Here is a 17,220-nt window from a genome sequence, read left to right as displayed (position 1 = left end):
CTCTCCAGAACTTTAAAAATAAATTTTCTGGCCTGCTTAGTCTTAGTCTCTGAAGATGGAACCTAAACATTGCTTTCTAAAATATAAATGGGCATCAGGAACACCCAGGGTGGAGAACAAATTTTAAATGTGATTTTATGGTCAGTTAGGATTATGTGCCTGTGAACTCCCCCTGTGGATATACAGGTCATTCGGATGAGGAAGGGAAGAACCTGTGTGTGCTACTGAATGCATAGTCCGGGTTCCCATGTAAATTTATTCTGGACTCATTTCTGAACTGATGAGGGACCCATTGGTAGAGTATTTGAGATTATGAGTTGAAACTTGCTTTTCCTGAATTATGGCTGCTGGTTGATAGATTGGGTTTTGGCTATCCAGAAAACCCTTTAAAAAAATGAATTGGGTCTCAGAACTGAGTTTTGCACTTCCCAGCTATTTCTTTTTGCTAGTGTTATTTAAGTACATCTCATTTTATATTGTTTTCTCTAACTGTGGTTTTTGATTCTTTAGTAAACATTGCTCAAATTTATTCTTGCAAATGTAGTCTTATATAATCCTATGTCTTAGTTTTTGACATAGCTCATTCCAGATGTTTCTTTACCCAAGTGAAAAAATTCCCCAGAATTCTTGGAAATCTATTATACAGGTGGAGGTTAGGTCCAAAATTTTTTTTTTTTATTTCTGCATATTATAGGGGTACAAATGTTTAGGTTAGGTATGTTGCCCTTGCCCCCCCCAGCCCGAGTCAGAGATTCAAGTGTGTCCATCCCCCAGATGGTGCGCATTGCACTCATTATGTGTGAATATACCCATCCCCTCCCCCTGTCCCATCTGCCCAATGCCTGATAAATGTTATTGCTATATGTGCACTTAGGTGATGATGATCAGGGAAACCAATTTGATGGTGAGTACATGTGATGCTTATTTTTCCATTCTTGGGATACTTCACTTAGTAGAATGGGTTCCATTTCTATCCAGGAAAACACAAGAGGTGCTATATCCTCATTGTTTCTTATAGCTGAATAATACTCCTTGGTATATACCACATTTTATTAATCCACTCATGTACTGATGGGCACTTGGGTTGTTTCCACATCTTTGCAATTGTGAATTGTGTTGCTATAAACATTTGAGTGCATGCAGATAGATGTCTTTTTTATAGAATGTCTTTTGTTCTTTTGGGTAGATCCAAATAATGGGATTGCTGGATCAAATGGTAGTTCTACATGTATCTCTTTAAGGTATCTCCATATTGCTTTCCACAGAGGTTACACTAGTTTGCAGTCCCACCAGCAGTGTATGAGTGTTCCTGTCTCTCCGCATCCACGCCAACATTTATTGTTTTGGGACTTTTTGATAAAGTGTGCCCAAAATTTTAACTGGTAGTCGTTGTGAGCTCCCAAACATGACAGTTACTAGCCTATGTAAATTTTAATCATGTTTTAGCTTCAGACAATAGTATTCTTACTTGACTAAGTATATATTACTTTTACTTTGTTAGTTCACCTTACAACCTGCCTCATGTATTGCCAAGAAACCGTTTTTTTTGAAATAAAAAACTTAATCTGCTGAATAATTTAAGTGTTTTAAACTCAGATGATATCTACAATAGCCAAGCAAAATATTATAAAAAGTACTTTACTTGGAATTCTACAAGTTGCTTTTAAGAAAAAGGTACTATTATTATTAATATACTTCATGAAGCAGATTTCTTAGTGTTAGGTAACTTAGCAAAAATATACTTAAGAAATCAAGAAATAGGTGTTATGTTTTTATTTTCATGACATTCAAAATGATGTATTTGAATCTGTTTGTATTATTTGCTGATTATTAAGGTTTTGGAGTAAAAATGCAGATAAGATATGAGACCAGAGGAATCTTGAAAGCAGCTTTGACCAGATGAACAAACAATTATTCTGGGATGGTTTGTGCCGACTTGTACTTTCATGGGTATCATTCATGTTTGCTAATGTGAACATGGTTTTAAGACTTTATGTCTATATATCTGAACTCTGCTCCTACACCTTGGTTTTAATCTTAGGATAGTTCTCTTGCAAGGAACTTATATTAGGAATGACTTCTTTCTTTTTAATGAAGATACTATTTGTATCTTTATATTATGCCCTGACATTAATTGTTGAGTTATTCTTTTTCCTGAAGTGACTTTATATTTAAAATCACAAGAATCTTTTTGATATTAAAAAGTTTAAAAATATTGAATTGTGTATTGACCTGGTGTGATATCAAAATATCCACCATCTGTGGTTAAGCAGGTTACATATTAAAACATTTATTTAAAAAATATGTAGACTGGTTTATGTATGCATAAAATTACTTGAGCAAATGTGCATTGAAGTGTTAGCAGTATTTCTCTCGGGAGGTGGGATTTGGAGGGCCTTTCAGTCTCTTAAATTGTTTAAATTTTTTATAACAAAAATTGGTTATCAGAAAAGATATCAAAGATATTCCCATTTTGAAAAAATAATTTTAAATTATGAATGCATCTAAAAATGTGTTGTACACATTAAAAAAATACCAATGATGACTTAGTACCAAAGGAACCTTTAAATGCTATTATTTAAAAAGGTTACATACATGAATAAACAATAGATGTTTTAGGAAAACCCCTAAAATTCATTATTTCAAGCAGTGTAAATGTATCTTAAACATGTAGTTGTTTTTATTCCTTTCTGGTTAGCATAACAATCTTACTAAATAGTACTTTAAGTTGGAATAAAAGATGACTTGAATCTGTCCCTCCATTTAAAAAATCAGATTTGGCATTAGTTGAGGTGTTTCTGGTGCCTGAAAAAAAAAATTGCACTTGCCAAACTTGACTGCTGAGCAATATGCAAAGTCAAATACAGAGGAAAGAAAGTGTGAAGTGTCTGGGTCCATGCATTCTAGTTTATTTTCTCCATAAATATTTATTACATTGGTCTTTAATTTGCAGAAATGGAAAATGCAAAAGAAATAAGTTAGAAGATTAGCTGGCCAGTGTGGTGGAATACTGGTGTTCTGCCTGGGGGACATGCCTTACTCACTACAACATTCAGTGCCTCCCTGTTGGTTATTGCCTAAATTTTAATTTACATGATATGGGGGAGGTGACATCATGAGTTGACATTTTGGGGGTGTGAGTTTACGGTAAGAGCAGAATGCAGTGTAGTGACAGTTTCATTAGGAAAACACTAAGGCAGAAGGAACTGCCATTCTAGGAACTCATATACAGATATAAAAAACGAGATAATCCAATAATGCCTGAGAACATTTCACTGTATTTACCATAGGCTATGCTTAACATACATAAAGTGTCTACTTTATTTCATTCTCTAATACCATGTATAGTCGAACATTAGAAGAAGTACATGCAGATTATTTTCAGGAAGATGGATGAATTTAGAATGTTTTTAGGGAATGATATGTAAATTTTATTAATACACTTTAAAATTCTAACTTTAATAACTTAGACTGCTAATAATGGCAATCATTTTCCTTCCAATACCTCTAAAAGCAATTTAAGATTCTCATAGTCAAAGTAATCTGGAATGCCTACACGTAATTATTGTGGTCAGTTATTTTCTTATTCCACTGATGTTTCAATAAACTTTATGTATAAAAGAAGTCTTAAATATAAGAGAAAAAAATTAAAAAAATCAATAAAGACAGTATATTTATAAATAATATTGGGTGTATTTAATAATAAATACAACTATTGAACAAGGAAATGTTATTCTGGATTTTTAGTGTAATACACACGTTTAAGGTCTTATTATTGTTCGTACCTTTGAACTTTGTTGTGTGCATGCTTTCATTTTCAGGCTTGACTATTTGTGGACATAATTGCCTTCTTACGGCAGAATGGATGTCTGCGAGTAAAATAGTGTGTCGAGTGGGACAAGCTAAAAATGACAAAGGAGACATTATCGTCACAACCAAGTCAGGTGGCAAAGGAACCTCCACAGTCTCTTTCAAGCTACTCAAACCTGAAAAAATAGGTAAATCCTTTCATGACTTTATTCTAAAGAAGAAAGTAAAAATGAGTTTCTTTTAAAATGTACAACTGGTAGATTCATATGAATTTACCTGCTCTCTTATCTCAACTTAGATTCAGTTTGTGTTTATTTCGACAGGAGTGGGATGTCAGTTAATACGTGCATTACTGTTGAAAAGGCAGTTTGTTGAGCTCACAGTCAGGAAGACCTAAGGCTGATGATCTTAAGAGGACTGTCTTTCTAAGTTCTTAATAAAATCTGTTCATGTAGCATTTTGATATACCAATTTTGGTTCCTTGAACTAGACTATAATGACATTGCTTTTAAAATGTTATACAATTAAGATTTGAGGTGAAATGTCCTTTAATTTGGCCAATAATGTTCCCTTTTCCTTTCCTTTCTCCATCATTCGAGGCTCGGGTGAGATGTTGCCTGGCTTAGATCTGCTTTTAGCCCCCAACACAGTAATAATCAGTCTTCCCTGAACCCCACGGTGTTTTATGTTTTCCTGTTTTGTGTATTTACCTCCTGTGTCTGCAGTGTTAGAAACTTGGTCTGAGGGGCTAACCTGAGCTCTCATCGCGACTAGCTGTGTGGCTTTGCTGCCTCGTTTCTTTGGGGGTGAAAGTGGAATAAGGACATTGCCTACTTCATAATACTGGATGAGCTAGAACAAAAAGTGCTTAGCATAGTCCCTTACACAATAAATTAATGATTTCTCATTATTTTTCTATACCTATTTCTGTGCACGCCTGTCTCCCCTACTAAAATAAGAGCAATGTCAGATTCATCTTTGTGGTCCTGTAATGTCTTGCATGTGGTCAGTACTTGTAAGGTAGGACTATCATGGGCATAATTAAACCCAGGCAGTACTTCTCTTTGCATAAAAAAGTAAATAATTTTGCAAATTTTTTTTTTTAATCTCAGAGCATAGAGCCTTTCTACAGCATTATTCTCTACAAATTCCTAGAATTTTTTTCAATAAATAAAAATTTAAGGAATTTAAGGGAAAATTCAAAGTGGAATTTATTTATATGTATATGTATATACTTACATATGTACATATATAAACATAATATTTTCATTTTTATTCTTTTTTATTTAATATTTTCAAAAACTGAACTATGAAATGAAAGCAGGAAGTTGTACAGTTTTCTGGAGGAAATTAAACATTTTGATAACATTTATATCTTCTTATAATATATTTATACAGCAGGTAAAGAAAGCTTCTGTGAATATAATAATTTTATTCTAAAACACCCAGCCCAGGTCCTAGCACATAGTAGGCTCAGTGAAGATTTATTGAAGTGAACTCAAAAGTGTCTGGACTTGAGCATTGCTTTTGACAGAGCCCCCTGTCACGTGCTGGCAGAACCGTGGGTACTGAGAGAATTAGTGGGTTCACAGAGGATTGTGCAGCTGCAAGTTGCCTGGTATTCAGTTAACCTCCTTCCAGGAAGCCTTCCCAAGCTCCCCCTCAGAGGTGGGCACACATCCTTGGTGCTCCCTGGCACTTGGCCCCTGTTCTGTAGCGGCCAGGGTCCTGGAGGTGGTAGCTGGTAAGTCCTGTGCTGAGTTGAATGATGAAGCGCTCAGTCACCTAAAGGAAGATGCTATTTTTAGAGATTGTCTTGTTCTTCTGGTCCACACTCAGTCAGTTTTCCCTGAATTACCTAGTCATTTCCATTACTCAAGCCATGCATTCCTTGAAAGGTATTTGACTGATTTAATTGTTGGATACTTTAACCACCAAATTGATTTCAGCATAATATGGAAAAAACCTGCTATTTCTACTGTCTAGGACATTTCTAGCGTTAGTAATAGTAAAAAGAATAAGAAATAGCAAGGGGTATGTTATTTTGTATAACTGTTCGTGAAAATATGTGAATGTTTGTGGAGGAAAAGAAAATGAAAGATATTTCTTAAGAATTTCCAAGAACCATTTAAAAAATATTTGGTTTTCATCTGTACCATAATATCTTCGGTAGCATATGGAACCCAGAAGAAGAAACTCAAATTATTAAATCTAAAATCATATACGCAAACTGATTTTTCAGCAGTAATCATAAACAAGACGACTTCCAGTGAACTAATGTTTAACTTGAATATTTTGTGCTTAGGTATTTCCCAGCCAAAAGTTTACACAATTTTGTAATATTCTCTTAAATAAACAGATATTATAGGTCATATCATTGCATCTTATATGCTAACTTTCTAAATTTGTTTTACCAATTTAATCAATTATATTTACCCATGTATATGTAATTGTTATTATTTATTATTTGTGAAGTACATTTGTTTTAGCAGAACATTTTCTCAGAGGCTTAATTTGTCTCCTTTATTGAATAACATACAGTGAAATCATAAGCCAGTTGGTGTTATTTTACCTTTTTTATAGATTCTTAGTGTTTTAACAATTAAGCCACTAGTCATTAAAAAGAAATTCTAAGCTGTAAAATCAGCTCACAGGCATTTTGTGTTAGGTCTTTAAGAAGCAAAGCGAAAGGGCAAGACCGAGCAGGTGGCTGAGGGCTGCTGGTCTCACTGAGGCTGTGCTCCTCTTGTTTGCAGGCATTTTGGATCAGTCTGCTGTGTGGGTTGATGAGATGAATTACTACGATATGCCTACTGACAGGAACAAAGGAATTCCGCCCTTGTCCCTGCGTCCTGCTAATCCTCTTGGCATTGAGATTGAAAAGTAAGTACTGTCTTGCTTTCAGTTTTATTTTTCAGTTGCCAAAAAGTTTTATGTATGTACAGTAAAGGGACTCAAAATCCAGAAACATCCTAGGAAGTACAACTGAAGACACCTCAATTGTTTGGAGAGGGTGTTATTTCTGAAGCCTAGTCAATCAGCTTTGCTGTAGGTGAATGTTGCGATCAGTTAAAACTTTTGGTAAAAGCTACTTGACCTCTTTAGTTGTTTGAGTTTGCATTTTGTGGAAAAAAAAAAAAGTCTTGAAATACTAATAACTAATGCTATTAATGATTTGAGCATTAATATGTTACATGGAGATAGCAGTATTCATATTTAGGTGGTACATGAAGTCAAAACAGAATTTATAATATATTGTTTGATTTTTCTAGAAATATTTTAGAACAATTAGGTTCAATCTGGTCTTTAATTTTGTTTATAACTCCTGCCCATAATCCTTACTTAGTCCAGAAATGTTTAGCTTTAATCATTGAAATTGATGCCAGGTAAATGATATCTTATATCCAAATCTGGAGTTTTGGTTTTTTAATCCTTAGTATAGTGTTTTAGTAACTTTTACAATTAGTACCTTCATACTTAAACTATTTATGTAACATATTAATTATGTCTATAATTTATTTTCTGGCCTTAGTGATTAATTCTGCTTATGGAGTTATATACTGAGTGCTGCACTGACTGAGGGCGATAAATTAATTCAACTAATATTTTAATCATAGTTTTATTTTAGGCTTTTCTACGAATGGAGAAAATTCTCCACTAATGTTTATATGTATGATCTTCAAGCCTGTGCTTGAGGATCATTAGTAATTCAATTAGCGAGTTTCTTTTCCACCTACTGCAGTTTACTGGTGGCTGAGAGAGAGGTAGCCCATTTGTCTTGAGAAGGTATCATGTGTTGAAAAAGTCCTGGGGCTTAGCAGCTTTTAGTGAGCTTGGGCTGTCCTAGGTAACATCTTTGAAGCGCTTTGGCACTATGAATCACTCTAGAGCTGTTTTAAGGATTTGGGTGCCTTATAAATTAAGAGTTCAAAGACCAGGAAAGTCCAGAAAAGAATGGCAGTAGTTAGGTATTTATCAGAGCACAGTTCAAGCATGAATAGGCTTTGCAGTGACAGGAAACACTTTCAGCCTGCTGCAGTGCTCCTCAGCCTCTTTCCAAGGCTGCCACAGACGTGTGGAGCGGGCGGGCGCCTTGGGCTGTTCCGCCAAGAGCCAGTTCTGTACACGAGCAGGAGCGTGGGGGTTCTGTGTGCATTTGGTATGAGACATTTTGTAGACGAAATGATCAAAGTTAGGATTCATTCTGATATTTGTTATTGTACAATTGATTTCCGCAACTTTTATTCTGGCATATAACCCACCCCCCTTGTTTTCTCGGCCTCCTCGTGTCCTTCCAGCCTTTGACTGTCTTCATTGTTCCCCCTGTTGCTGCCACCCCCACGGAGGTGTGGCTTGAGCTGTCTAAGGGCAGTATGTGTTTCACGATCATCCGTTGGTAACGTTGGTAACAGCAGCGAGGAGTAATGGTGCTAAACGTATTGAGCTTTCTTAAAATTTTCTTTTTTTCCCTCTGAGAGGTAGTTAGTTTGATCTGGAGCCACGCTGTCTCCGTCAGAGGCTGGGCTCCACCACTTAACTAGCCCTGCGACTTTGAGTAAGTTACTTAACTACTCTTGCCTCGGTTTCCTGAGGTGTAAAATGGAGCACCCATTTCTTAGGGTTGTTGTGAGGATTCAGTGAGTGAATACAGGTAACCACTTGGAACATGGCAAATATATGATAAAAGTTCATCATTTTTATTAGGATTCTTTGCTCTTCTTGTATATCTACTATTCATTGCTCTGCCACTTAGGAAAAGTTTTTCTTAATGACTTAAGGGTACAGGATAATTAATTATATTAAAAATTAAAAATAATACGTTTATTCAAGAAGTACTTACATGGGAATAAAATTAAATTTTTCTTTCTAGCTGTTTCAGAACTATTTGCTCACACATGGGATAATGTAAAATGTTAAAGGATAATTTTTGAAAAAGGGAAATTCATGATTCTCCTACAAATATAAAATGAGTAGATTTCAGAGCTTTTAGTTAACTCATTAAATAATGGGAGAACAAATACAACATAAAACCAGTTCACAGGAAAGCCCAGGGCAGAGACGTAATAGGCAGTGAGTGCTGGAAGGTGGAAAAGCCACCACTTCTGCTGCGTGGGGATCAGGCGCATCCCCAGCTGCCGTGCACTTCTGTGACCAGCGAGCCTGGCATCAGCACCAGCCCTCAGAGGCTGGCTGCTGTGTCACTAGCACAGAGGCAGGGTGGGCGTCGGCGAGAAAGGCACGGCTCCTGCAGCATCAGGGAGCACGGGGAGGCCCTGTGGGCAGAGAGAGGACATCCAGTCATCTTTTTGTCCATTTAAAAGTCTTTTCCAATTTTTCCTGTCAAAAGAAAGAGAAGATAGAGATACTGGAAAGCAAGAAAATGAATGATGAAGGTAGGAAGAGGTATAGAACCCAAGAGAAGAGAAATGTTTTTGGCTAGAAAAGTGCTTTTCCAGGTTTCTTTCTTTCTTTTTTTTTTTTTAAGATACTATCATGAAAACTGCATTTATCTTATTGAATTCTTTGACCTCAGAGAAATCTTATTTTAGAGAAAGAAAAAGGGAAAGGAAAAGCCGGTTGTAAGATATTGGTGTGGGTTTTATTTCTCTGACTCACTTAATATTTTTTAGATAAATGCTTTGGTCTCCATAGAGAATGGTGTTGTATTCAGATTAGAATCCTTAGTGTCTGTCTTCTATTTCTGTTTATTAATGTCCTTTGGGGGTTTCTTTTATAATTAAAGGTCTATAGAGAGGATCTATTTTTAAAAAAATATCATTAGAGAAGGAATAATTGGGTTTTAATATTATTTGTTGAAAGATATTAAGAAAGTTTGAAGAATTATGAGTGCATGTCATAAAATGCTCTAGTCCTAATGGATTATGAGACTAAAGTGGCGAGGCCACATTTGGAAGATGAATCAGCTTCCGGTGTTCGCAGTGTGAATGTTCATGGAAATTCTCTGCAGCTAACAGTCCAGTGTACAAACTGGAACAATGAGGGGCCTTATAGTGTTGTGGCCAGTTCAGCTGAATATGAAAAAGCAAGTGAGAGTAACACAATATAGTTTCCTTCTTGCTTTTTGGTGTGAGTCAGAGTTTAATAAATATTTTATTGGTGGACCCAGCTGGCATACTGTCATTTTTCAGCCCACAAGTTTAACAACTGGCATTTACTGGCTGCCTTTTCACTGTTAAAATCCTTCATATCCTAAATTTTTAACTGATGTTTTTGCACATGTGGTGCTATGATACTTGTAAAAATGTTATAATTACTCAGAAAAATAACTTCACTTTGAATTGAGACTAGCGTTTGCTTGTAAAAGATCTATATTTCTGAGTCATGATGATTGTCACAAATGTATGTATTCTTTGCATGACTTAAATTATAATAGAGACAAACTATTTAAAGCAAAAAAAGGTAAAACATTCATACTAAGTGAAAGCTTCACTAGATTTTGTTTCTTGAAATTAATATTCAATTGCTTAACATAATATTTCTAGGTAATGTTTTGGGGGCAGTACGTATATTGGAGCAGGGGCAGAAGAATGGAACTTTGCCCTGTTTTTATAGATGATCTCCAACTTTTCTGGTGAATTACTACTTGGGAATGGCTGCGTAGGTAGTCAATTGATGCACCACTAATATCTGTTTTATTCCTTCGTGGGTTTTATGAGCAATGCAATTTTCATCTAATGAGTTTGACTTTCCAACAAAAAAGGTAGCTGTTTTCCCACTACATTTAGAAAAGGGAAAAGGGGCTTTTTTTTTTTTTTTTTTAATTAAAGAAACAGCATTTTGCTCTGTCATCCAGTCTGGAATGCAGTGGCACGATCATAGCTCACTGCAGCCTCGAATTCCTGGGCACAAGTTACCCTCCTGCCTCAGCCTCCCGGGTGGGTGGGATTATAGGCACACGCCACCACGCCTGGCTGTTTCTTTAAATTTTTGTAGAGATGATGTCTTGCTTTGATGCACAGGCTGGTCTTGAACGTTTTGCTTCAAATGATCCTTCTGTTTCCGTCTCCCAAAGTACTGGGATTACAGACGTGAGCCACTGGGCCCAGCCTCCTTTAGAATTTTTGTAAAAATAGATAGGTGGGCTGCGATAGTGCCTAAGTCCAGAAAGTGTGTCAAATAGAACAAAAAAGAAACAACCCAAAACAAACTTATAATATTTAATACAACACTGTAAAAGTGTTGCTAAAAATTTAAAGCCAAAAGAAATGAGTATAGCATAAACACACTCAAAAGAACTACCAACACCCACTTTCACTGTATTAGTGTCCCCCCTTCTGTCTTCTATCTGCCAAATCAAGAAAATGTGTTCCTGTCGATGCAAATAGAGTAACTGCAACCGGGCCTCTCTGTACATGGGGTGGTGAGAATGTTCTCGGAATGATTCCCGTTGATTTGCGTGCTGCATGGGTCATTGCTGCAAACTGTTCTCATACTGGAAAGCAAGTGCTGAGGTGTTAAGACCATTCCTGTTAGTTTTGTGTCTCCACTCAAACTACAGGCCTGGGTCTTCCTGTGGCTTGGGGCTAGCCCTTTTTAGAAGGTTTAAATCTGACCTTACACTGCCACCTAATGGAAAGTGTATTTTTTTAGGGGTAGCGGGAGTTGTCAGTGACTACAATTACGTGTTTTGGTTCCTTGATGACAATGTTTCATGGGTTTACACAGTCAAGTACATATCACTTTTACTCTCTAAGTCCGTGCTAGTAGAGTTAAAGTGTGCAGACTTGGTTTGGATTACTTAGAATGTATATCTTGCTTTTACTGATGTGTTTGAGCCATCACTTCTCTTGGAAGGTTAGAAAATCCAGTTACTCTGAACTAACATTTAAGTCTTAACTATTATTAGTGCTTTGTTAGCTATGGTGACATGGAGCTTCTTCCTTTCCTATTACTGTTGTGAAGATCATTAGCATTTTCTTCATGATAAATCAATTCCCCCTATATTTTTGTCCTTAAAGAGTTGTAGTTGTGATTTTATTTCATATTTAAGATTCTCAGGTTCTTTATTTGGTAATAGATGCATCAGGTTCAAATCTTGTCTAAGTATTTATATGTAACCTCTCTAAAGCTACTTCTTTACCTGTAATATGGGAATATGTAACTCACTTGTTGTTATGAGAATCAAATAAAGTGATACTTAGGAAAATAGCCTGTAAGAAATCAAGAATTATCTAAGTATAAAGAAGCAACAGCAAGTAACATTTTTGAGCATTTATTGTATGTCAGAGACTGCTAAGCCTTCCACAAGCATTATCTACTTTGATCCTCAAAACATTCTTAAGAGGAGGATATTATTATCCCATTATCCTCATGAATAGTGAAGCCTGAGAGAAGTAAATAACTTCCCTCACGTTGTACAGACAGACTGAGCAAACTTCAACATTGGACCCAGACTGAACTACTAACTTCTGCCTCCATGCTGAACACGGAGGCGAGTTGTCTGGGCTTTTGCAGCTGTGCTCCCAGGGAGCTGCATTGACACTTGGCATTGTTATTTGTTTTTGCCACATCATCTATTTCACATTTTTGAGGTGTTTGCACTAAAAGATCAGTATATTTAGGCATATATTTTGGGATAGAATATTCAGTTGGGATGCCTTCAGCTGCAAGTAACAGAAAATGAAAATGTATTTGGCTTAAACAAAAAAGACATTTTTTTCATACTATACAATATCCAGAGATGGTAGACTCGAAGGTTGGTTGAGTCAGTGACTCAGCCATGTCACCAAGATGTGAGAAGCCTGGGTTTGCTGTTCTGCTGCCCTTAGCATAAAACTTAGCAATTCCTGGTGTTCAGTGGCAAAAAGATGCTATCTCTTCTTGGTTCTTTTTCTTAAAAGTATGGAGACCTCTCCCAGAAATGCTCCAGCAGATATTTCCTCAGACATCACCAGTCAAAAGAAGTCCCCCAGCTAAGAGCAAGGGCAGTATGACAGGTGTGGCTGTCTTGGGAGGGCCCCTCCCCTCGTGAAGGGGCGAGCGGGGCTGTGTGGGACTCTCCCGGCAGCGGGGGCCCAGAGTGGTGGCTGGGCTGAAACTGGGCTTTGTGTTTCTGTGCTGCGTTAGTGCTGGACTTGACTGTGTGATTGGCGGAAAATTATTTGACATCCCTATGTTAGAATTTTGCCATTTTGAAAATAATATCTGTCTTACAAATCTGATTCCTAGTGTATGTCTCAATTCTTTTCTTCCAATTAATTAAGATTGGTGAAGAGTTTTAATGTTTTTAGTAAGAAATCACTGAATAATAAACCCAATCTTAGGGGTGATTATGAGGGTTTGGGGACTAGGAGATGGTGTTTTGACCAAGAGATACAGTACTTTCCAAATTCTGCCTGGCTCGTGTAGATGCCTGAAGGAGCGTCATGTCTGGAAAATGAAATACTAGCAGGTGGCCTGATGCTTCAGATCTCAGCATAGGGCTCTCTGCAGAGTGCGTGGTCTCCTCACCACTCACTCTAAAGCCAAAGTTCAGTTTCAGGATCTGCCACCCCTCTTTCTTCCACCCTTGTCCTGCCAGTGGCATGGTGTGTCCGTGATGGAAGAGGTAGGGTGCTGAGCCTGCGCGGGCCTCACTGTGCCCGTGGGCTTCTCTTTGTAGCAGGGACTGCGCTCCGCTGCTGGCGACTGTGGCCAGGCCCATCCCTGTCCCTCTGAGGGTGAGGGGGACAGGGAGGGACTCCTCCGGGGCTAGGACAGTTTCTTAACAGTTCTTTTCCTAGAGCCCTCACTAGACATCAGACCTTTGTCTTTTGCTATAACTGAGATCAATTTATATTTGTAAAAATAACAATTTAGTACATATAAATGTTACTAAAGTTTAAGAATCAGGTGAATTTTAAATATTGAGTACAGAATGGAAAGTTCTGGGTAGCTGCAGGTTTATCTCTTTCCAGTTTGAGCATTTTAACTGTTAAGGGTGTAACTCTTTTTTATATGTGCCATGTACATCCTGTTTTTTTAAATTTTAGCTAAATATGTTGAGCATAATTTAGTTGTCAGACCTCTGGGAGCTGTGTAGTCTTAACCATTTTGCCATGGCATTGTATTTTTGAGTTTTGTGTGTGTATTTTATCCGTCTTTACTTTACTTGCTATTATTGTGTCACAGATCCCTTCTTAATGTTGTCAACTCCTAATGCCAGCAACCCCTCTGCACCCTCTGCCTCCATTACGGGCAGGAGATGCACAATCGGAACAAAACTCCACAGGGCGGGAGTGGGGGACACAGAAGCTCCTGACATCTCAGAGTCACTTGGTGCATCTTTTTTCTAAGGTGTGTCCTTAATATGTGAGTTTGGAATTGATCTTTTTTAGATGAGGAATTTTCTTTTTTTTTCTTTCTTTTTCTTCTTTTTTTTAAGGGACAGAATCTTGCTGTGTTGTCCAGGCTGGAGTGCAGTGGCATGAGCAGAGCTGTAGAAGCAGGGTTGACAAAAACATGGTCTACAGCCACCATGTACTTGTGCACACCGATGACAGGCCTTATTGATTTGTCATGTTGTTCCTTCCAGCCAGCCATGGGGTCCCTCATAGAGTGCTCCAGAAAAGCACTGCCCACCAGTGAGAGTGGGACTACAGAGAGCAGCCCGCGGCATATCAGAAGGAAGGGTTTCTGGGTTACTTGGTGGGGGCTGAGCACATCATGGCTTAGCCTACATCTCCACTAAGTCATTATATTCCCCAAAAGTTCTAACTTAGAGGCACAGTGTGCAAATAAATAAAATGAGAAAAACTTTCCAAGGTGACAGGATTTTCTTACTAAGTATCAGAACCAACATGAAGAATCCAAACCAAAATAAACTTCTAAAACTTCAGCAGCATTCGCCACCTTGCCCTCAGACACGGCTGGCTGGTGAAAATGACCAGCAAGATAATGCATGCCTTATACCTGCCCAGGAGATTCAGGCCGGGGCTTTTTTAACTTCTGAAGGTGGCGAGAAAAGAAGCAAGATTGAGTCAGTCTCAGAGGTACTAAGCAGAGGTGATACGAACCCTCCTACAATTTCATCTCGTCTTCTTTTCCATTGTCACAATTCTAAGCAAGGGTTTCCCCCTCCCCCTGCCGTTAAAAAGAGAACACGTCATAGTGAAGAAGGCCAGTGCAAAGTGGGACCCTCTCTTATACTCTGGTTTCTCTTCAGGTCATATAAATGTTTCGCAAAGTGGGACCCTCTTGCTCCCTTGACTGCGGTGCTCAGGCAGTAGCACTTGATTCCCCAGTAGAGTGGGGTCTCACTGTGCAGGATTTACGAAGGAAATCCTTCAAAGCTGGCTTTGCTGCTTGCATCCCTTGTCCTTTCAATGAGCATGAAGGGAGAGGATACGCATAGAGGTGAGGAGGATTTGTGTGGAGACTCCTTGGGGAGAGCAGGGCTGCACCGTGAGAGGGGAGGGTGGAAACTGTGTCACTGTCTCCACTTGGGCCTGGCGAGTGGGACCTCTGCGGGGCCCCAGGAGAGGGTGTTCCTGCAGCTGTGAGACAAGCTCCTTCATGGAGAACGGTGTTTCCTGTGGCCAGATGAGCACCTTGCTGGAGAGAATGGGCTCCAGGCCCTCCAGGCCACTGGAAGTTGTGGCTAAGAGGACGGGTCACCTGCAGGTGGAGGGGCTCCACCCGGGAGTCTATGCAGTAAGATTTGGGACACCTCGAGGCTGAGGAGCGGCAGCAGGAAGTGAATGCATCCCAGATCCATGGTTGGAGGAATTCTCTGAGCAGCCTTCAAGGAACCCGTGAAAATGCGCACCAGACTCAAGTCAGCTTTAATATCTGGTAGGCAGAGACATAGCCCACCTGTGACAGCACCAGGCACAGGCCCAGAAGGACATTCCATTCTTACCTCTCTATCTATCCTGCCCTTAACCGCTGCTGTCTGAGACAGTGACCAGCAGAGGAAAGATACAGACCTGTCCATTTCCCCACAATGAGCAGCCTATCAACTATTTATCTTAGCTGGGGAGAGGGAAGGGAAACTATTACCTCTGGGTGAAGATTGAGTGTTGATCTTGGACTAAGCTGCCTACTTTCTTAATTGAGACTGTGATAATGGGAAAGCAAGACTCTTCCGGATAAGAGTAAGTAGAAAAGTCACTGGACCTGCTCACATTTTCTTCTGCAGTAGGGGTAATTCCCACATTAAAAAATGCTGAAGAAATACTGGGCTGTCAAATGATGTTGTGTCCTGTTTATACCTTATAAGTTGAGCTTGTCCAGGGTTTCGAGATGGGGGACACATCTTAGAAGAGACAGCAAACCAGAGGAACAAAGTGAAAACCAACATGGTATGTACAGGCAAGTATTGTCTGAGCTTGTCGAAGCTTCAGGTTTGAGGCCTAGAGTAGCAGAAGGGAACCCCAAGAGACAGGCAGGTTCAGCTCCTAGAGATGTGTGGGCTTCACCCTGCAGATGGGGTAGGGCAGCAGCCAGGGCTGCCGGGTTGTGAGCCCTGTGTGGGCAGGGCCAGCCGCTGTGCGTCAGCGCCCAGGCATGTCTGCCGTCCAGCGTGGAGCCTGACCTGTACTATTACATATACTTCATTGATATTTGAATGGATACATAAAAGAATTGATCCAGAAGTTGATCTGAAAAATGTGGGTGAGATAAAGGAGTTGCAGATAATGTATAGCCTGTTGTTATCACAAGCTTTTCTTAAAATATTCTAGACATGGACATGTAAATATGAGTGCTATGCAGTTAGATCTCTGAAAACTTTCTTAGACATTGTATTTCTTAAAACAACTTCTATATAGGTCTCTAACAAAAAACATTTTAGCAAAGTGATTTAATGTTTTTAAATTTTACTGTATCCAAATTTTTATTTTTATCTATTGGGTGGGCAGTGATTTTATATTTTGATAGATTTCATGAAATTCATCTCAGCCTGATGTTTTAAACCCTCTTTAAATCTTATGTTCTTTTACTGATATATTTTCTGTATTTCAACTAATTTGCTATCTTTTATATATAAAATCAAAGTTTACATGGTAAAAAATCAACCATGATATAGGAGATGTATTTCGTACATGTATATAAACATATTCCTGATAATGTGTTATGTATAATTATAATGATTTGTATTCATGTTTATTACTCTAAGTACTCAGTAATGTCTGTTACATTTTTATAGTAATAATAGTTGAAATGTATTTTAAACCTTTTTTCCCCTCAGAAGCAAGTTTCCCCAGAAGGACTTAGAAATGCTGTTCCATGGGCTGAGTGCTGATTTCACAAGTGAGAATTTCTCAGCTGCCTGGTACCTCATAGAGAACCACTCCACCACCAGGTGAGTGGCTGTCCCCCGTCAGCCAGGAAAGGTTTCACTCACACGCGATGATAGGATCATACCTCAACTTGAGTTTAGATCTAGCTCTGCATTACAGTAACATAGTC

At 38.5% G+C, this 17,220-nt stretch overlaps 1 protein-coding gene across 5 annotated transcripts in view; it reads left to right on the top strand.

The window, feature by feature from the left end:
• EXOC2 (exocyst complex component 2) overlaps nt 1-17,220 on the top strand; it is a 194,314-nt gene that overhangs the window by 44,533 nt on the left and 132,561 nt on the right. For all 5 annotated transcript variants that reach the window (XR_006735217.1, XR_006735216.1, XM_045551563.1 and 2 more), the window contains exons 3-5: nt 3,822-3,998; nt 6,567-6,693; nt 17,000-17,113. Coding sequence is in view for 3 of the 5 variants with exons in the window: in XM_045551563.1 (XP_045407519.1) it covers nt 3,822-3,998; nt 6,567-6,693; nt 17,000-17,113 (418 nt within the window). In the remaining 2 variants the exon portion in view is untranslated. The remainder of the gene's footprint in view (nt 1-3,821; nt 3,999-6,566; nt 6,694-16,999; nt 17,114-17,220) is intronic.

Source organism: Lemur catta, chromosome 5 (assembly GCF_020740605.2).
Source record: "Lemur catta isolate mLemCat1 chromosome 5, mLemCat1.pri, whole genome shotgun sequence".
Taxonomy (NCBI): Eukaryota; Metazoa; Chordata; class Mammalia; order Primates; family Lemuridae; genus Lemur; species Lemur catta.
This window is presented reverse-complemented; position numbering and strand designations above follow the sequence as displayed.